This window comes from Zea mays, chromosome 7 (genome assembly GCF_902167145.1).
Source record: "Zea mays cultivar B73 chromosome 7, Zm-B73-REFERENCE-NAM-5.0, whole genome shotgun sequence".
NCBI classification, from domain to species: domain Eukaryota; kingdom Viridiplantae; phylum Streptophyta; class Magnoliopsida; order Poales; family Poaceae; genus Zea; species Zea mays.
Window position 1 is genome coordinate 90,130,753 of NC_050102.1, and position 20,593 is coordinate 90,151,345.

Consider the following 20,593-nt stretch of genomic DNA (forward strand, 5'->3'; position numbering starts at 1 on the left):
ACCAGCCCATAGGTCATTTGCCCGCATCCACGTCCAAGGTCGTACCTCACATTCTCCTGCGTTAACCTGGCTAACAGGTGGTCACGGGGCCCTCTTTGATCGGCTAGACCGACCAAAGGGCCGACACAGGATCAAATAAGGACTCAATGAGATGCCCCCAGTGGGTCGAGCCCCCCAGCGGGACCACTCGCCAAGACCTGACCCTACCGGAGGGAGGTCGGATCTCACTTGGATAACCCGTTTGCAGCTCGATGCCCCCTTTCCTAGCGCCGACTAGGTCCGAGGAGGGCGGCCCTCCCCTCGAAGAAACTCGAAATGGTCTCCCGAGGGGAGATGCTTGAATAACAGAAATCGGGCGAAGGGTGCGTTTGGCCCTGGCACCATGGACCCACGCTCAGCGCGTGACGACCATCGCAGGAGGGGTTCGTCCCCAAACTGCCCTGTCACCAAGCGAATCCCAAGTGATCCACATGGATCACTCGGGGGCTCAAGGGCTGCATCTAACAGATGCGCTCGCGTGCACCGGAAGTGCCGAACACCAACAAAGTACAGAATGGCAACAAACTCGCGCTTAGAGCACGACAACCGTCGTAGAAAGGGTCCGTCCCTAAACTGCATTTTCACCAAGTAAACCCCCAAACAATCCACATGGATTACTCGGGGGCTCGGGTGCTACATCTAGCAGATGCGCTTGCGCGCACCCGAGCGTTCCGCCCTCACCAAGGGAAAATAGACCCGCGCCCAGCGTGCGGCGTCAATCGCAGAAAGGGTCTGTCCCTAAACCGCATTATCACCAAGTAAACCCCCAAGCAATCCACATGGATTACTCTTGCGCGCACCTAAGCGTATAGGGCACCAAGCATAAGCCTCCGTGCAACTCCAAGGAGTCGCCTGAAGGCTCGGGAGCTGCTGTCGAGGTACCTAGGAACGGGGTACCCAAGGTAAGGCCCATAACCTATTTTCGGCATGTTCGATCGAGCAAGTCCGCGAGGCGGAGCGGACCACCAAGTCGCCGCTTACCAAGTCCGCGAGACAGAGCGGACGACCAAGTCCCCACCGAGCAAGTCTGGGAGCGGACAACCAAGTTCCCGCCGAGCAAGTCTGCGAAGCGGACGACCAAGTCTCCACCGATCAATTCTACGAGGTGAGGTAGACGACCAAGTCCCCGCCAAGCAAGTCTGCGAGGCGAGGCGGACGACCAAATCCCCGCCGAGCAAGTCTGCAAGGTGGAGCAAACGACCAAGACCCCGCCGAGTAAGTCCGCAAGGCGAGGCGAACGACCAAGTTCCCACCAAGTGGGTCCACGAGGAAGGAACCCCAGCCCGACGCAACTGGCCCACGTTGGTACAACGGGACACACCATCCTTAGGCCATGCCCGTGTAAACGTGTGACGCGCCAATTAGTCGCCATCAAGGCATGTACTGTGCGCCCCCGCGTACAGAGTCAGGCGCGCCACCACTGCGTTTGGGGGCCAGTCAAGCCTGGTCGTCGGATGACCTCAATACCGGACTCCCAGCAGTGACCTGAATACCCAGAAGGACTGGACAGTACGCCATACCGGGTGTATCTCTACAACATGCTGAAGGATCAAGGATGACGTAGTGCTCATGATGACGGGAGGAGTCGCGTTTTGTACGACCGTGCCGTGAGACTGATCCGTGGGACCCACACGCACTATCATGAAGACATCAGCAACAGACTCGCTACAGGGACCCGTGTGGCGGATGAACAGGACGGAGCGTCTTACCAGAGGTACGGCAACGCACGACCCTACGGACGACGTCGGGAGGTCCACGCCACCCAAAGGCAGCAAGCCAAGGTCCCTCCCAGTAGAATATGAGATCCTACTGTAAAGTTCTCCCTTGAATTATAAAAGGGCAGGGCAACCTTCCTTCTACACACAATCACACAAGTTGTAACATGACATACTGCAATTCCATGATCAACACTACACTGGACTAGGGCCCCGACCTGAACCAGTATAACCCCGTGTCCCAAGTTCATCGTTCGAGTCCGAGCGACTCACCATTCGAAGCGAGTCTGCGCTAGCACTTGCCGAACAAAAATCTCATTGTCCTTCGGTTTTTGAAACCATGACAAGTCCCATACCTCCCCTGCTGTTATAGTCTGCCCTCTGCTGTTACCATTGATCGCCGGCCCCCAGCCGGTGACTGTCCCTTCCTACGCAGCCAAGGGTCGGCGCCCAAGACTCTCGTTACGTCCCCATCGCAGGGGTTGTAACAGTTGTACTAGTAATAATCATGGAAACTGTACCTGTTTCAGAATAAGGGAGTGCCTTATTTGGTAAAGCAACTTCCATTCTACTCCCTCTGTACCAAATTAGTAGTCGTTTTAGGTCATCATTTTTATGTCTATATTCAAATAAATGACAATGAATCTAGACATATATACAAAACACATACATCAATTATTGAATGGATTTATTAAAAGGCTAAAACGACTTTTATTATGGAAAGAGTAATTCTTTTGAATGCTTCCATTTCATTGTAGGCTCCAGACACACTTTGAGAAGGTGAAGATGATCTGCGACACTACCACATTGCCTTTGGCCATGCATCATCTCAGTGATAAGATAATGAGTCAACTGGATATTTCAAAATTGATTGACAAGCTACGGCAAGGGAAGGTAGACTCAAGCGCACTGACACCAAATGAGAAGTATGATACTTGGGAGGAGATTAAGATTAAGAGTATGATATTTGAATATTTCTTATCTTATCTATTATGTGCTATGCATGACTTGTTGGATTTATTCATTGTCTCATCATAAATATGCAGTTCTAACGATGTTATTGTTTTCACGGCTTCTCCGATTTCTTAGGTTTCACAAAGACAGTTTCTTCAATGTGGGCAATGACATTGCTTAGCTTGTATGTTAGAGTTCAGGTCACCATATTAGGCAGGCATCTCTACTTGGATTTTGCCCGGGATACCACTGATGCACAGTTACAGGTAGATCTATGCTCCAGGCCTGCATTCTATGCTCCAGGCCCGCATTCTATGCTCAAGCATTTTTGTATGAATGACTTTCATTTATTTCTTGCCCCAGTTATTGATACCTGCACTCTAGATGGCTAAATAATTGAAATTATGTTAGAACACTAACTTGCGTTCAAACTGCTTCCTGACATGGAATTGTCTCACTTCTTTTGTAGGCAGAATCTGACACCTTTAGTGAAAATGGACACAAGAGCTTCCTTGCAATGGCTGATTATCTGGTCACTGACAAAATCACTGCATTCATAATGCAAATGCAGCGTGCAGCAACAGAAGTCCTAAAAGAGTAAATATTTCTTCGCCTCTTCATATTTCTTCATAATGTTCAACAAATCATGGAAAATGCTTGTTTATGTTACATGCTAAATTCATGTCCACCTAGTCATCAAGAGTATCCATACTTCCATGTTCAGCACAAATCAGCTAGTTTTGTACACAATCTTTCATTTCCTCTTTTTTCTTGGATATTCAACCGTGAACGTTATACCATTACTGCTTGTCAACCAGCTTTCCAGTGGTTTTCCAGCTACCCCGTTTCTTACTTTAGATTTTGTTCCATCATATTCAACTTGTGTCTTAAAACAGTTTACGATTCTTAGTACCATGTTCATAAGGGTATCTGCTAAAATCTGCCCCAAATCAGTGATACATTACATGGCTGCTTCGGCTGGTTCCCATAAGTAACCGTCTGGCTACTATCGTGAAATGTGTTCCTGGTTGTATGTTTCCCCTTAATGATACTGAGTTTTGACATGTGAAAATTTTGCAGGAAGCCACTGAAGGACCGTATGAACATGGACCAAGTATTGCAAACAGTAATACAAATATTGGACACGTTCATGGATCTTTGTGAAGCTAACTCATGGATAAATTATCTTGTACCTGAGAATCCCCCTGTTTATGCACAGTTGATGGCTGTGTCCAGTAGTGGCTTTGATGATTCATCACTCCTAAATGATTTCAGAAAGCTAGACCAACTAATGTCTGAGACACGAATAGTACTGGCAAGGTAATAATGCATTATGCATTAAGCTCTGTTCAGTTATTGCGAGTTCATGATTTGCACCACAACGATGCAGTTTTTCTTTGCTCAATCCGCTGTATGACCAGTTCTCATCTTTTGTTGCTTCCATGAGTTAACTTTGAATTCACTAATACTTATTGTTAGAATACCCGTTTTGGGTTTGGGGATTTCCCCGTGCAATTACTATCTCACCCCTCTGTAATGGGCCTGGCCCAGTTTACTCAGTCTATTAATACATCACCCAACCCCTGTTAGGGTTAGGGTTTCCTATTCTAACTTGGTACCAGAGCTAGGTTTAGTTTTTTCCCTTTCTCTCGGGCGCCGCCACCCCAGCCGCCCAACCCGCCGCCCCCCTCTCCTTCCTCCGGCCGCCGCCGGCCCTTCCCCTTGCCCCGGCCGCCGCCTCCTGCCCCTCTGCTTCCGGCCCGCGGCCCCTCTCCTCCACCCAGCCGCGCTCCTTCGGGCGCTTGTCTTTCTCCAAACGCGCGCGAGCCGCCGACCGGCGGGGGCGCCGCGCTGCCGTATTTCGACGCCTTCGCCGACCGCCTCGGCGCCGGCCCGCAGGCGCTCCTCAGGTTCCCAGGCGTGGAGGCGCTGTCGGTGGCCGCCGTCCTCGAGGCGCCCGGGGAGGTCGTCGCCAAGTCCGCGCACAGCACGCTGTACTGCACCGCCGTGCGCTCCGGGGAGGCCGCCGTGCTGCTGAGGTTCGTGCGCCCCGCGTGCGTCGTCGTCGGCGCCGACGAGGCCTATGCCGCCGCGCGGCGGATCGGCGCTGTCAGCCACCCCAACCTCGTGCTGCCCCACACGGTGTTCATCGGCCCTAGGGGTGAGAAGCTGCTCGTCATTCACTCTTCGTCCAGCCTTCCATCGGATCCCCGTCCGACCGTCCCCTGCTCGTTTTCCTAGTGCTCGGCTGCTCCAGTGCTCCTGACTGCTCCTGTGCTCGGCCCTTGCTGTAGTGCTGCTCGGTCGCATCGGCACCTGCTGCAGATCTGCTCGACCTCGGCTGCTCGGCTTCCTGTTCCTTCTGCGTGCTCTGCCTCGCGCTCCCCTGCGACGAGGGCCTCTTCGAACACGTCCTGACGACCATTTCCCCTCTGCCTGTCAGTCGCCGCGGGCTCGCCTCACCCGACAGAACGCGCACCAGAGCCGCCGCCGTAGCCATTGATTGCATAATTGCAGCCGCACTCCCCATCTCCCTCTCTTCCATCTCCCACCACAAAGCACCACCTCTCTCTTCTCCATTCCTCTTCCCTTGTGAGCGGCTCATCCAAGGAGCACAACCTCCTTCCGCGTGTATCCCCTCGTTGCTGAACGCCGTGCATCCCTTTGCTGCACCATTCGCCATTCACTTCTCCACTCTCTCATGGCTTCACCCCCTTTCGACGGGCTCACCGTGCGTGTCCTCCACGATGGTCAGCTTGTCCAGGGCACCCTCGTGGCCTTCGATCGCACCATGAGCCCTGTCCTCCGTGACTGTGTTGAAATCCACCCCACGGCCGGTCGTCACGTGTCCGGACCCCTTGTCTTTCCTCGTACAATGATAGCCTCCCTGGCAATCGAGCCCCCTTTGTCCCCCTCCCCTCCTAGTAACCACGCTAGCGCTCCTCCTCTGGCTCTTTCAGCGCACCCTGCGGCCTTCCCTCTATCTCCCTCTCCCGTCGATTGGGTGGTTGACTTTGGGGCCTCCTTCCACACTACCCCCACAACTAGTTCGTTATTCCACTCCCATCCACCACACCCCTCACATCCTTCCTCCATCTTCGTCGGCAACGGTTCCACCCTCCCGGTCACCTCAGTAGGTGCATCGGTTCTTCCAGGACCATTCTGCCTTAACGACGTCTTTCTTGCTCCCGGACTGACTCATCCCCTCCTCTCGGTTCGTCGCTTCACTAGTGACAACCAGTGCTCTATGGAGTTCGACCCCTTGGGTCTCACCATACGCCACCTTCCCATACATGCTGTGCTCGCTCGCTGTGACAGCTCTAGCCCCCTCTTTTCTCTTCACTTGCCCTCCACTCTCCACACCAGAGTAGCCTCATCTCCTGCACTTACTACTACCACCACATCACATGCTCTTGCTACTACCACCACCTTCTCCGCCATTTGGCATCGTCGTCTTGGGCACCCTGGACCTGACGTCATGTCCCAGCTTTCCGGCCACTCAGACATATCCTATACTCGGGGCTCTTCTGAGCGCCTCTGTCATGCTTGTCAGCTCGGCCGTCACTCCCGTCTTCCTTTTTCCACTTCCACGTCCAGGGCTGTTCAGGCCTTTGATCTTGTCCGCTGTGATGTCTGGACGTCTCCTGTCCTTAGCCTCTTCGGCTACAAATACTACCTGGTCATTCTGGACGACTACTCCCATTTACTTTGGACTTTCCCCCTTCGGCTGAAGTCCGACACGTTTACCACCCTCACTTCTTCGCCTGGGTATCCACCCAGTTCCGGCGCCCGGTCCGTGCACTGCAGTGCGACAACGGCCGCGAGTTCGACAACCACGCCTCTCGGTCATTCTTCCTCACCAGTGGCATTCAGTTGCGTCTCTCGTGCCCCTACACCTCCACCCAGAACGGCTGGGCAGCGCATGATTCGCACCACCACCAACATGATCCGCTGCCTTCTCTTCCAGGCAAATCTCCCTGCGAGCTACTGGGCAGAGGCCCTGCACACCGCCACCCACCTCCTCAACCGTCTTCCCTCCAAGGCGGTGAGCCACCCTACTCCCTACTTCGCGCTGTACGGCACAGCCCCCACCTACGACCACCTTCGCGTGTTCGGCTGTGCCTGCTACCCTAACACTTCCGCTACTGCCCCTCATAAGCTTTCTCCTCGCTCCACCCGCTGCCTCTTCCTTGGCTACTCCTTTGACCACAAGGGGTATCGGTGTCTGGACCTCGCCTCCCACCGCATCATCATCTCTCGTCACGTCGTCTTCGACGAGGATGTGTTTCCCCTTGCTGGCCCTCCCCACCCACCGACCTCGACTCCCTCCTCGAGTCCGATCCGTCTCCCCCTCCTCCCAGGTGCCCCGCCTTGCGCCGTTACCCGCACCCCGTGCGGCCTCGACGCCGCGGCTCGCGCCTATTCCCGCGCCACGCGCGGTCCCGTCGATCACGCCTGCGCCACGCGCGGCCTCGTCGACCACGCCTGCGCCTCGCGAGGCCCACCGACCCCTCTCGCACCATGCGCGGCCCTGTTGACGCCCACGACTCGCTTCGCCGACCCCGCGCTCGTCTACTATCGCCGCCGCCACGTCACTACCTCGGCACCTGCTGACCCAGGCCCATCGACGAGCCCAGTGCGCTTCGCTGACCCCGCCGTCTATCACCGCCGTGAGTCGGCCACACCTGCGGCCCCCGACGTCCCGGCAGACCGCCCCGAGCCACCGGTGTACCACCCGGTCGCCATCCACCGCGACCCCGGGCACGTCCACCCGATGGTGACCCGGCGCGCCGCCGGCGTTCTTCAACCTGTTGACCGACTGATCTTGGCAGCTGATACGACTACCACTCCACCGGACGCCTCCCCAGTCCCCTCCTCCGTTCGCACCGCTCTCGCCGACCCACACTGGTGACGCGCTATGGAGGAGGAGTACGCGGCCCTCCTGGCCAACCACACCTGGGACCTGGTGCCGTGTCCACTAGGCACCAACGTGGTCACCGGCAAGTGGCTATTTCGCTACAAGCTTACCTCGAACGGCTCCCTCGACCGCTACAAGGCCCGTTGGGTCCTTCAGGGCTTCACCCAACACCCGGGAGTGGACTACGACGAGACCTTTAGCCCCGTCGTCAAGTTCGCCATTGTTCGCACCGTCCTCTCCCTCGCCCTCTCCTGGGACTGGGGATCCATCAGCTCAACGTCAAGAATGCCTTCCTCCACGGCACTCTGACGAAGACTGTCTACTGCAGCCAGCTCACCGGCTTCGTCGACGAAGCTCATCCGGATCTGGTCTGCCGGCTGAACCGCTCCCTCTACGGCCTCAAGCAGGCGCCGCGGGCCTGGTACAGTCGCTTCGCTTCCTACTTGGCCTCCATCGGCTTCGTCGAGGCCAAGTCGGACACGTCCCTCTTCATCTACCGCCGCGGCGACGACACCGTCTTCCTTCTGCTCTATGTCGACAACATTGTGCTCACGGCATCCACCGCCGACCTTCTACAGCGCACGATCGTCGCCTTGCAGCGGGAGTTCGTGATGAAGGACCTGGGGCCCCTCCACCACTTCCTCGGCATCACCGCCGAGCATCGGTCCCAGGGTCTCTTCCTCCATCAGCGCCAATACGCCATCGACATACTGGAGCGGGCTGGCATGTCCGACTGCAAGCCCTGCTCCACACCTGTCGACACTCAGGCGAAGCTCTCAGAGGACGACGGGCCCCCGGTAGCCAATGCGACGTCTTACCGAAGCCTGACCGGTGCGCTCCAGTACCTCACCTTCTCCAGGCCTGACATCGCCTACGCCGTCCAGCAGGTGTGCCTGCATATGCACACCCCGCGGGAGCCTCATCTCATCGCTCTCAAGCGGATCATGCGCTACCTCCGCGGCTCCCTCGACTACGGCCTCCTACTCCGACCATCCCTGACGTCGGAACTTGTGGTCTACACCGACGCCGACTGGGCTGGCTGTCCAGACATGCGTCGATCCACCTCCGGTTACGCCATGTTCCTGGGCGTCAACCTCGTCTCCTGGGCCGCCGAGCGGCAGCCCGTCGTCTCTCGCTCCAGTGCTGAGGACGAGTATCGCGCCGTGGCCAACGGCGTGGCAGAGGCCTCCTGGCTGCGACAGCTCCTCCACGAGCTCCACAGTCCCCTCCAGCGCGCCACTCTCGTCTACTGCGACAACGTCAGCGCAGTATACCTCTCCACCAATCTCGTGCAGCATCAGCGCACGAAGCACGTGGAGATCGACCTGCACTTCGTCCGCGAGCGTGTCGCCGCCGGTGATGTTCGGGTTCTCAGCGTCCCCACCACGCTGCAGTTCGCCGACATCTTCACCAAGGGGTTACCGTCGAGTGTATTTTTAGACTTTCGCTCCAGTCTCAATATCTGTACAGGATAGAGTTGTGATTGCCGGGGGGGGTGTTAGAATACCCGTTTAGGGTTAGTTTGGATACTCTAGTAATGAGAGGGGTTCAAGTGGATTGAGATGTATTGCAGGAGTTTTTAACTTATTGGGGATTTATACACTCTCTAATCCCTCCAAACCACTTCAATACTAGAGTACCCAAACTAGGCCTTAGGGTTTGGGGATTTTCCCGTGTAATTACTATCTCACCCCTATGTAATGGGTCTGGCCCAGTTTACTGAGTCTATTAATACATCACCCAACCCCTGTTAGGGTTAGGGTTTCCTATTCTAACTCTTATAATATTATCTAATAAATTACTTTGTAGTCTTTGTCATATGCCATGTGACTTATATTGGCCTAAGTTGTTACTTTTGTTTCTGTACGTATATGGGGATTCAGAATGAGAAAGAGTGTAGCAAATTAATATAATTAGGTGCTGCAGTTTTTCTCTATGCAATGCTATTATGAACTTCCTTTTGTATTTAGCACAATCCTGAACTTCACTGGTAGCATTTAACATTATTATTTAATCTAAAACAGAGCAACAAGGTGCTCTGTATTTAGGAGTGGTATTTGTAGTGAGTGAAATGATGATTTGGAAATTATCATATTAGTATATCATATTTATGTGTGGATGATAACAGTTACTATGTTGCAACTTGTGAGACAATTTTTTAGTGTAAGGATGCGCCATGCACAGAATCATTATTTTCTCTGTCTGAATTTAATGGCTTGTCCGTGGTTTGGTGTCTGTGGTTGCCTCCATGGGTATATTACATAACCATCCATTTGGAACTCTGTTATTGCAGTGATGATTTCAGAAATATCATGGAGAGGTCATTGAGGAAGATAGCAGAAGTGGTGGTAGGGGACCTGGCTGTGCAGACAACTCTAGGATCAGGATTACCCTTAGCAACTCTCTTGCCCAAAGTTGGTCATCTGAGTTCCCCATTGCTTGAGGAGCCAAACAATAACAAATACATCCAGATCATCAGAAGTATGCCTGAAGTGGAACTCTTCTACACATTCCTGTACGCAAACATGCCACCAGAAACATGATCTGTACATTGATGCGAAAAGAACACTTGCTTCTGAATTTTGGCTCCAAAGATCTGGTGGTACATGTGGATGATGTTCAACCGTCTGAAATCAGGAAACCAACAAACGCAGACAGACTGGATTTCTGCCCTTGTATATACTGAGATATTCCGTTGTTGCTAGCAGGAACCGAGTAAAGCTCCTTCCATTTCGATTCTTTCTTTCTTTGAAGTTTCGGTTGTGCACGTTTAGATAGTCACACGCACTGGGGCTGCTATTTCGCTATATTTTTGATCGATGACAGATGTTCCAGAAGTTTTACTTGCCACAAGTGGCTAATGTATACATTGCAAGTCTGTTGAATCCTGTGTTGGGTGAATGAATATTCGAGCCCACAGTTTGCGATCCTGCAGGCATATGATTGCTTGTGTAGTTTTGCTTTAGGAAGAACTGGATTGCCTGAATGTTTGAAACAGCTGAGTTTCTTGCATTATGTAATTTTCTTCGTGACGCTTGAAAACTTTTGTCATTTTTTCTTGCTGTTCGGTAATGAAATTCAGTTCGACCGAGTACAGTAATAATATTCGGTGGAGCGTGAAGCTTCAGCTTCATTAGTGCTGCTTGGAAATGTCATGTCATGAGGTCATCTTCAGACCGTGTATATGGATATATAAATCAGCAGACCTTGTATATGGATATATAAAACACTGTTTAAATATGCAAAACACTGTTTTGCACTATAAAGTGTATTGTTGTAGAGTGAAGTTTGAAATAGAAAGTGAGATAAGAGGTGAGATAGAAATGCTGTTGAAGATAGTCTAAGTATTGTACAGAAATAGACATTAACATGTATGACAAGAGTACAGAAATAGACATTAACATGTATGACAACGAGAGGGGTGCTACTGTAAATTACTCCTCGCTAAGACCGTGTCCAACAGTTCATCCATATGATCACAAAAACACTATTTTGTTTATATATGACATTGTTTGTATAATTGAGTTTGAATATTGGTACGAGGATAAATAAGTTGCTGGAGGTAGCTTAAGTAATTTTACAAAGTAAATTTGAAAGGCGGACATTTGCGCTAGATAAACTGAGGCATTAGACACATAAAAATATTTTTTTGTAAAGGAAAAAAATATGCAATATCAAGAACCACCTTTATCAGCTAAAGTACACATTCGCAGTGAACAAAACGTTGCAATCTTGATGCAAATTCAAACAATAGCAGGGCTTCCATTGACGGAAGTGCTACTTCCACTAGTATAGTATTCCCTCATGTTTGTTTCGCAGACACATAAACGAGCCCATTCAAAGGCCAAAGAATAAACCTGCAAACGGATCCTATCATTGCAAGTGATCCGTTGCACCGTATTATTTAGCTGAAGAAACTAAGCTTTGTTTCTCCTCGTCAACCTCCTCAGGTTGCTCGGGCACCAGCTCACGCTGTGCCACAACTGCACCGTTTCCTTTCACCGTAACCGATTGCTGGTAGAGCACCCCACCGAGGATGGTGAACAGCAAGCAGACCGAACCATACGCACTGGCATGCTTGTCCCAGATCATGACATTGATGGCCACGGTGAGGAACTTGTTCACGACCCCGGTCACGGTGAACGCGGTCGCCGATACAGCTCTCCTGGCTGCGAAGCCAAAGAAACTGATGAGCAGCCCGAAGACGCACGACAGCGCCACCGCCACGACGGCGTCCAGTTGAAACCAGCCTTCGCCCCTGGACTCCATCGCTGCGAAGACCGACCTGTGCTCGCCTGTAAGGAACCAGAACACGGGGGCCAGCATCAAGGAGAGGAAGTTGTTGTAGAGCACGAAGCCCCAGGTGTTGAGCCCCAGGCTGGTGACGATGTGCTTGATGTACACCATCTCAGTCGTTATGGTCACCAGGTACGCGAGCGCCCACGAGTACGCCGTGAGGCTGAACGCCGAATCCGTCGTCACGTAGCCGACCGCTCCGCCCAGGATGACCACGAGGGACAGGAACGTGAACTTGGAAGGGCATGGCTGCTTCCGGAACGTCGTGTCGGCGATGGCGACCAGGAGCGGGGTCAGGGATCTGAAGACTATGAAGGTGTCGACGTTGGCGTGGCAGAGGAGGTTCGTGTTGGTGAATATGGCTAGGTAGAAGACGAGAGCCGCCGGCGCGAACTTCTTTGCGGTCTCCAGGTTGAAGGGGTCATGTGTGAGGAAGCCTAGCTTTCCGAGGATCCAGACACCAGCAGCGGATGTCGAGTACTGTAGAGCGGTCAGGAGGCCTGGGAAACCGAACTTTGTCACGGCGTACTTGTTGATGATCGAGAGCAGGCTCGAGCACAGCGCGTACCCAACCACAAGGCTGCTCGTAGTGTAGTACTCCTTCGCCATCACAGCAGAATGTTCACCTGCAATAGGTTTCGGTGTCAGCAAAGCATTCAGACCGATTCGTTCAATGTCCGTCCAGCTACTCAGCAGTCTGCTTTGCTTCTGAAATAAAATAACCAAACATTTTTGTTGAATTGCTAACTGGTTCTACAAAGATTTCAAGGTACCAACATCAACAACGCGGAGAAGTTGGAATGGTCAACAGGATGCAAGATTTCAGGCCAATTCTCTGAAATTTCAGACAATTTACTGACATCATTATGTGCCCGGGAGTATTGCCATATCAGTAGAATTATGTGCGTACGAACGTGAATATACTATCACCGACAAATCTTGCAATGTAGAAACGGCACCCAAGTAGCTGAAACTCCAAATAGAAGATGAAGTATTATATCGTTTCGATCACCAGGCCTTAAAAAAAATCCAAATGTAATGAAACAATTCGCGGCTTCACTGCACATCACAAGGCTCAACGGCAAGGAAAACAACCCAAGTAATCAGATGACAGGTTTGAACGGCAGCTCCACTCCACACCGGATAAAGATTTCAACAAGCGGACGGAGGGCGCTATTGTTTGGGGGAAATATTGGCGCTCCAAGCACGCGGCCAGTCAGCTACCAACTGTATCAGGATAGATTTGGGCCCAAATCGAAACCTGCCTGATTTTTTGCAGGTTTCTTTGATGCGTGTTGCCAAGGACAAAAAGGAAACGAAGGAAGAACTGATTAGGCAGCGCCTGCCTCCAGATCCTGGACCGAGCGCGCCCGTCCCGAGAGAAGAGACGATCTGGCGAACGGTGCGGGGAGAAGGAACGGGAGAGGGAGTGAGAGACGCGTACTGACTGAGGCAGGCGCAGCCGCATTCCGTCCGCCGCCGCGTTTGGGGCTCCTCCGGGCTTGTGCAAGCCAAGTGCAATGCGTGGCTCTTTCTCTTTCTCTGTGTGTGGTGTGGGACGGGGACGGGAGCTGATTGGTTTATACGTGAACACCACTTGAGGAGAAGGAAGAAACTTCAAATCCAATTAAAATAGTTGAACGCGAGGTGTCCGTAAGACTACAACACGTCAGAGGAACCTCCATCCAAAAAAAAATCCATCTCGTAAGAAAATCTCAGGTTTCACTAAATTTATATGTAATTGTATCAATATTAATATATGTAGGTATATTTGTTATGAAAATATATAATATAATTAATTTAATAATATCTATTTGGTATGATAAAGATTAATAGGTTTTACATATATATTTAGTCAAATCTAGAAGTATTTGATTTATTAAAGTACAAAAATGCGTATTTATTTCATCAACTACATGAAAGCGACAATCGACCTATCCATTGATACCTGTTTCTTGATACCTTCCCCTCGCTGAATGTTTTAACCATCATAGTATCTTGTAGCCGTAATTCTAGTTTCTTTTCTTATAGTCGTAATTTTTTAGAGGTTATCTTCAGCAGATTACCCATGTTATCTCATATTTTATTCTTTATTTTAAACTTTATTCCATAAACAACACAATTTACAGTGTAAAACATTATTTTGCACGATCATATACACAATCTGCTAGACACAACCTAAAGCTGGTTTAATAGCGCACAAAATCAATCGCTGACATAGGTGGGGTGGTTGTCTTAGCTTCAATGTTTAATATGATTGTAGGTATACATGTCCAAAACGGGCCGGCCCGTGGTGTAGCCCGGCGCCCGGCATGCCCAAGCACGGGAAAGGCCCGGCCCAGCACGACGGCCGGCGTGCCCGTGCCAGCCCGGCCCGGTGCACGTGCCGTGCTTGGGCTGCCAAGTGGGCCCGTGGTGCAGGCACGAGCATGGCCCACGTAACACGCGACACGACGCCGACCCGTTAACCACATCCGCAAATAAACGCGTATAGGGCACGGCTCGTACCGTCGCGTCGACGTCGCGTAACCCTAGCATCCACTATTCCTCTCTCGGCCTCTCCGTCTCCTGTGGGCGCGTGGCGGCGACAGGCGACTCGGCTTCGGTGTCCTCGCCTCCGGTGTCGACGGAGCGGTGAACTCTGGTGTCCTCGCCTCCTGCTCCTCTCCTCTCTTGCTTCATCCTCTCTGTGAACTCTCTACATCTCTCCATCGACCCTCGCTAACCCTAACCCTAAAACTCGATCTTCGCCAAGCTCGCTCCTCTGCCTCTACCGTCAGCCATCCGGTTCGTGGATCCGGTGCTCCGGTGTTGCAGGTAAGGTTTTCTTGGTCTTGCTCTCGTCTCTCTCTTAATCCTAGTCCTAGTCTTCTTGTTCTTGATCTTGTTGCTTCGATTCGTCGAGGTGTGCACCGTGTGTGTGCGCCGCGCGCCGTGAGGAGCCGGAGAAGCCGACCGAGGCAGTGGCCATGTCCACAGTCTCGGCTGACGACGAGCTCAGTCTTGATGCGGTGATCGAGGAGCGGAGGCTTGAAGCGCAGAACGAGGCAGACGATGCCCGGTGCCTCCTCCTTAGTACCACCTCCGCTGGTGCCATCGATCTGGACGGCGCCGGTGCACAAACGAGGACGGGCTCCACAAGCCCGACGGCCGACGCGAGCACCTCTGTCCCTATGCCTGGTAAACGTTCTAGAAGGAGAGGTCCGACCTCTAAGGTATGGCTGCACTTTGAGGAGGTAACTGCGATTCAAAATGGTAAGGAGGTAAGAGTATCTGCCATTTGTCTTCACTGCAAGAATAGCATGTCTGCTAAATCTTCATCTGGAACTGGCCATTTGATCCGACACCTGGATGTTTGCCCTGCTAAGAAAGAAAAAGACAGATCTGGAAAAACACAGTCTTTGCTTAAATATAATGCAGATGGACCTGTTAATCACTGGGAGTATTCCCCTTCTGTTGCTAGAACTGAGCTTTGTCGTTTAATAGCTAGGCTAGACCTGCCACTTTGTTTTGGTGAATCTAGTGCTTTTCAGGAGTATATAACCCATGCCCACAATCCAAGGTTTATTAAATCTTCTAGGCAAACTACTGCTAGAGACTTGATCCGACTGTTTAATGAGCGTGTTGAACAACTGATTGAAGTACTTAAACATGTTTCATCTGTTGCTTTGACATCTGATATATGGTCTGGTAAAGCTAAAGAGGACTATATAAGTGTTGTTGCTCATTTTGTGAACTCTGATTGGTGTTTAGAAAAGAGATTACTTGGTCTTAGACCTGTAGAGGTAGCTCATACAGGTCTTAACATTGCTGAACGTGTTGAAATGGTTGCAAATGACTTTAGCATTACTGATAAGATTTTTGCCATTGTGCTTGATAATGCCTCATCTAACAAAACTGCTATTGATGTTCTGAAACCTGTCTTTGCTGGTTATATTGGGCATTTGATACCTGCACCTACTAGGAATGAGAGTGATTTGAGTAATATATTTTTGCATCAGCGTTGTGCTTGCCATATTATTAATCTGGTTGTTAAAAGTTGTTTGAAACGTTTACAACCATATCTTGAAGACTTTAGGACTGCTATAACATTTTTAAACTCTTCAAATCAAAGAATTGCTTCTTATAAACAATATTGCATGAGTGTTGGTGTTAGACCACGTAAATTTGGAGTAGATATGGATGTTAGATGGAATTCAACATTCCTGATGCTTAAACATTTAGTTCCTTATCATAGCACTTTCTATGTGTGGATTAGAACTAATTATCCTGGCAAAGATGATGGGTCTTGTTTGTTGAGTGATAATCATTGGGTTGTTGCAGAAAAATTATTGTCTTTCTTTTAGTTATTCTATGACTCAACTGTTGCACTATCTGGAATATATTACCCTACATCACCCTTAATGTTGCACCATATTTTGAAAATTGCTAGACATCTAAATGCATATGAGAACCATGAACTTTTAAGAACTGCTGTTGTGCCTATGAAAACAAAATTTCTGAAATATTGGAGGGACATACCCATTCTTTATGCATTTGCTTTCATTCTTGATCCTAGAGCAAAGATGAGGGGCTTCCATAAAGTTCTTCAAAGATTATCTACTCTTAATGGGACTGATTATAGTAGATATCCTTCATGTATTAGAACCAAATTAACTAAGACGTATCAAATTTATGAGGCCAAATTTGGAGGTATTTGCTTAAATCCTCAACCACAGTCAGGTAGTGGTTCTAGTAAGGCCACAGAGGCATGGGATGATATATATGGTGATGATGAAAGTTATAGCAATACTGGTACAGGTGGTACATCTGGTACATCTACTGGTTTATCTGAGTTAACTTCTTACCTTGACAGTGACACTAAAACTAAATTTGGGCCTGATTTCAACATTCTTATGTGGTGGCAACGCCACAATCAAACTTATCCTATTCTTTCTATACTAGCTAAAGATGTGTTGACTGTCCCTGTTTCTACAATATCTTCAGAATCTACTTTCAGTCTAGCTAGCAGGGTGCTCGAGGAGCGACGACGACGGTTGACGACAGACATGGTGGAGGTGCTCTCCTGTATCAAAGATTGGGAGTTGGCTGACCAACACAAGCAGCATATGTGGAGAAGGAAACCAAAGACCTTGAAGCAACCTTTGAGGATATGTACCTAGATGATGAGCAGCGAGTATCACCAGGGAACAAAAGAAAGGAAGCAGCACCACAGAGTTCAAGAAGGACTGAACTATGAACTTATTCTCTCTGTTTCTACCTATTTATGTTCTCTACTTCTCTTATCTGTAATATGCTCATATGGACTGTGGACTGAACACTGAACTATGAACTTATAAATACTTTAAGAGCTGGATGTACTCTTTTCCTTCCTAGGGTTTTCTCACGAAGTGTGAGTTTTTACCTAGGAAGGTTTTTAATGAGGCAGCATTGCACTAAAGCTCCAAACCATTTAAAGACTATTTTGTAGCCTATTTGCCTTGTTTTCTATTAACTTTGATGAATTATGTGTATTATGTAACTGGGCCCGAGCCCGGCACGGCACTAACGGGCAGACCGTGCCCCCGGCCCGGCCCGACCCGATTAACATTAGGCGTGCCGTGCCTGGGCAGGGATTTGGGCCCACGTGCCAGCCCAGCCTGTGACACTGGCGTGCCGTGCCTGAGCACACCAATGTCATGCCGTGCCGGGCTGGCCCGACACGCCCATTTGGACATGTATAATTGTAGGCGAGCTTCCTACACGTAGTACCGATGTAGGCAAGATGACAGTCTATAAGCTTAGGGATATTAATGGTAAATTTTCCATGGGGATGGCTACTCATCTCCGTCCTTGTTCTCACAAGTAGAAAAAAATTGTCTTCATTCCTGCGAATTCTCCCATCTTCGTATCCGTCCGAGGAATTTTTTCTTGTGGGGAATATGTCCCCCTTACAAAATACAATATTTAAACATAAATACAAATTAATTATACCAAATCAATATAAATTGAACAAACAAGATTTAAAATAACAAGAGACATCTATTTTAGAGTCTAGTTTACTAATTGTACTAGGTTATGTGTTAAGTTTTTGGTAGAATTTTAACTTGATAAGGGACTAGTTTAGAGCAAGAGAAGTTTGTAGGACGGGTACACCTGGAACAGAGATGGAGGATGGTTCCCCATCCCCATCTCTACGAACCTGATAGGGACTATTTTTTGTGTATCAATCCACGTGGGACATAAATTGTCCCCATCACCGTCCCCGAATAGAAGAATTCTCAACGGGAAATGAGGTCCCTATTGTCATCTCTATACAAGCTCAACAAGGCACTATAGCCTTAAGCAAGCCCCTAGAGCTTGGTATAATTGTCTAAATGATTTTCTTCTCAAACAAGTCATTGAGATGTCTAAGACCGATCCTACTATTTTCACTAGCAAAGTCAATAATGATAAACTTTGTGTGCCAAATATATATCGATGACATAATATTTGGTAGTACTAGAATTTCTCTATGCGAAGAATTTAGCAGGATCATGACTAACATGTTTGAGATATCTATGCTGGGAGAGTTGAAATTTTTTTTCTTGGTTTTCAAATAAGGCAACTCAAGGAAGGTACATTCATCTGTCAAGCTGAATATATTGTTGATATGTTGAATAAGTTTGATATGAATAATGTCAAGCCCATCAAAATTCTTATGGCATCTAATGGGCATCTTGATTTAGATGATAATTTAAAAGTCATCAATCAAAAGGTATATCACTTCATGATTGGATCTCTTCTTTACCTTTGTGTATCTAGGCATGGTATTATGTTTAGCGTGTGCATATGTGCTAGATTTTAAGTTAGCTCTAAAAATGTCATTTAGTGGATGTTAAGAGAATTCTTCGATATTTAGTGCACACTCCTCACCTTGGCTTATGGTATCTCAAGAGCTCCACTTTTGATTTGATTGGCTATTTGGACTTCGACTATGCCAGTTGCAAGGTCGATCAAAAGAGTACATCCAAGACTTGCCAATTTCTTTGAAGGTATTTGGTGTCTTAGATCACTAAGAAGCAAAACTTTGTTGCCTTATCCACTGCCACAACTGAGTACGTTGCAGTGGTGCATGATGTGCCCAACTACTTAAGATAAGATAGATCCTTCGTGATTTTGGATGTCATCTTTCCGAAATCCATCTTTACATGATAGTTGAGTTCTATAAAACTTGCAAACAATCTCGTGAACCACTCTCGTACCAAACATATTGGCATTCGACATTACATCTCGAGAGACCACAAAGCTAAAGGAGGTATTGCAATATTGCAATTTGTCATGTGAGGAAACAAAAACAATTAGTCGATATCTTTACAAAGCCTCTAAATGAATTAAGATTTTGTGCTTTACTGAGTGAGCTAAATATTATCGATTCCAATAACATAGCTTGAATTTTAGCATGCCCTTTCTTGTTCTACTTTTTGTCACCTTTTAATCATAGGCTTTCAAAAACATAGTGCAATTTCATAAACAATGTTACTTCTTAAGCCAATTTGCAAAGATAATTATTGTTATGTGTTGGTGCTTGTTGGATAGTCATCATGATGCCATTTTTAGTCTCCATAAGACCCTATTTACACTAGCACTACTTACTAGTTTCACTACACAAGCACAACTAGAGAGATACAACTACTTAGCTACATAGGCTAAGCTAAACTAATTCGCTACACAAGCTAACAACAAGCAAGAAACTACTTTATAACACAAGTAAACTAGTCATACGAGAGAAACAAATACTCATTAGCACAAGTATATGAATGAGTAAATACAAGCTAATGAAGGGAATTGCGAACCAATAGGACGATGATGACACTTTGACACGATGATTTTATCATATGGTGTCGATGACTTGCAGGTCACCCCTAATCCATGTTGAGGTGGATTCAATGATTTCCAACCAATCCTCTACCAAGAGTTCACTTGGTCTATGAGTTGTCTTGGTTCAAAGAACCTATCGGTGTTTGTGACCCGACCACGCACCACGGGGTTACCCACGTGATGCTTTTGGGTAGGACGACGTCATTAATTGCGACTTGATGGTTCGTGCAGAGGCACGTCGGAATTACCCACATGGTTATACATGTTCGGGCCGCTTAGAATCGTGTAACACCCTATTTCCTGTTGTGGTTTGGTATTGATTTATGGAGTACAAGGGTTACAAACTGAGGTTTGTGAGGGCTCAGTGGTTGTAGAGGAAGTTGGGCTGGAATGGTACGTGATGAGATGAGATGATTCCATAGGGGTTCCCCTCGGCCTTATATACACGACCAGAGAGAGTTATCCCATTACAAGTTGTGATTATTATCTACTTGCTTATCTCCTTCTTTGTCGCAGATAGTATCCCAACATATCTAGAGTCTTCATCGCCTAGCCACCCGAGTTATCGCCAAATGCATAGCACTTCGGGTGCTTGTAACTGCATCACCCAATACATCCGTGCTTTAGTGGCGCTTAACTCGGACGTCAGTCTTCGTCATCTGGATCGGTCTCGTCTAAACTGGCTACATTCTGGTGGCCCATCCCATAGGACGACTCAGCAGGAAGCTCGTCAGGCGGCCCGTGATATGTTTTAGTGTCCATGAGGACCCGGGGGATATCTATCCCCCACAAACCCCCGAGGCTCAAGCCAACTTTTGAGAGTAGTTGGCTC

At 48.9% G+C, this 20,593-nt stretch overlaps 3 protein-coding genes across 7 annotated transcripts in view; 2 read left to right on the forward strand and 1 right to left on the reverse strand.

Annotated features, from left to right (window-relative positions):
• Positions 1 to 10,720, forward strand: part of LOC103633997 (peroxisome biogenesis protein 3-1) — a 28,770-nt gene extending 18,050 nt beyond the window's left edge. The window contains exons 3-7 of the mRNA XM_020540883.3: positions 2,513 to 2,712; positions 2,844 to 2,974; positions 3,178 to 3,305; positions 3,789 to 4,028; positions 9,920 to 10,720. Coding sequence (XP_020396472.1) covers positions 2,513 to 2,712; positions 2,844 to 2,974; positions 3,178 to 3,305; positions 3,789 to 4,028; positions 9,920 to 10,169 — 949 coding nt within the window. The 3' untranslated portion in view covers positions 10,170 to 10,720. The remainder of the gene's footprint in view (positions 1 to 2,512; positions 2,713 to 2,843; positions 2,975 to 3,177; positions 3,306 to 3,788; positions 4,029 to 9,919) is intronic.
• LOC109940748 (uncharacterized mitochondrial protein AtMg00810) lies at positions 5,306 to 10,720 on the forward strand. Its single transcript, XM_020540884.3, has one exon. The coding sequence runs from the start codon at positions 8,238 to 8,240 to the stop codon at positions 9,099 to 9,101; it is 864 nt and encodes a 287-aa protein (XP_020396473.1). The 5' UTR covers positions 5,306 to 8,237; the 3' UTR covers positions 9,102 to 10,720.
• A 535-nt stretch (positions 10,721 to 11,255) lies between these two features.
• Positions 11,256 to 13,521, reverse strand: LOC100191349 (uncharacterized). Of its 5 annotated transcripts, none has more exons than XM_008652556.3 (3): positions 13,371 to 13,521; positions 12,700 to 12,757; positions 11,279 to 12,548 (listed from the first exon to the last, which is right to left on the reverse strand). In XM_008652556.3, the coding sequence occupies exon 3, from the start codon at positions 12,529 to 12,531 to the stop codon at positions 11,527 to 11,529; it is 1,005 nt and encodes a 334-aa protein (XP_008650778.1). In that variant the 5' UTR covers positions 12,532 to 12,548; positions 12,700 to 12,757; positions 13,371 to 13,521; the 3' UTR covers positions 11,279 to 11,526. The 5 variants fall into 5 exon arrangements, with proteins under 5 accessions (NP_001130255.1, XP_008650778.1, XP_008650777.1 ...); XM_008652555.3 differs by having other exon boundaries at positions 13,367 to 13,521; XM_008652557.3 differs by lacking the exon at positions 13,371 to 13,521 and adding an exon at positions 12,837 to 13,347.
• Between the last annotated feature and the right edge of the window lie 7,072 nt (positions 13,522 to 20,593).

Coding starts and splice junctions, on each gene's coding strand:
- LOC100191349 (NM_001136783.2), bottom strand. CDS start 12,531: ATGGCGAAGGAGTACTACACTACGAGCAGCCTTGTGGTTGGGTACGCG.
- LOC109940748 (XM_020540884.3), top strand. CDS start 8,238: ATGAAGGACCTGGGGCCCCTCCACCACTTCCTCGGCATCACCGCCGAG.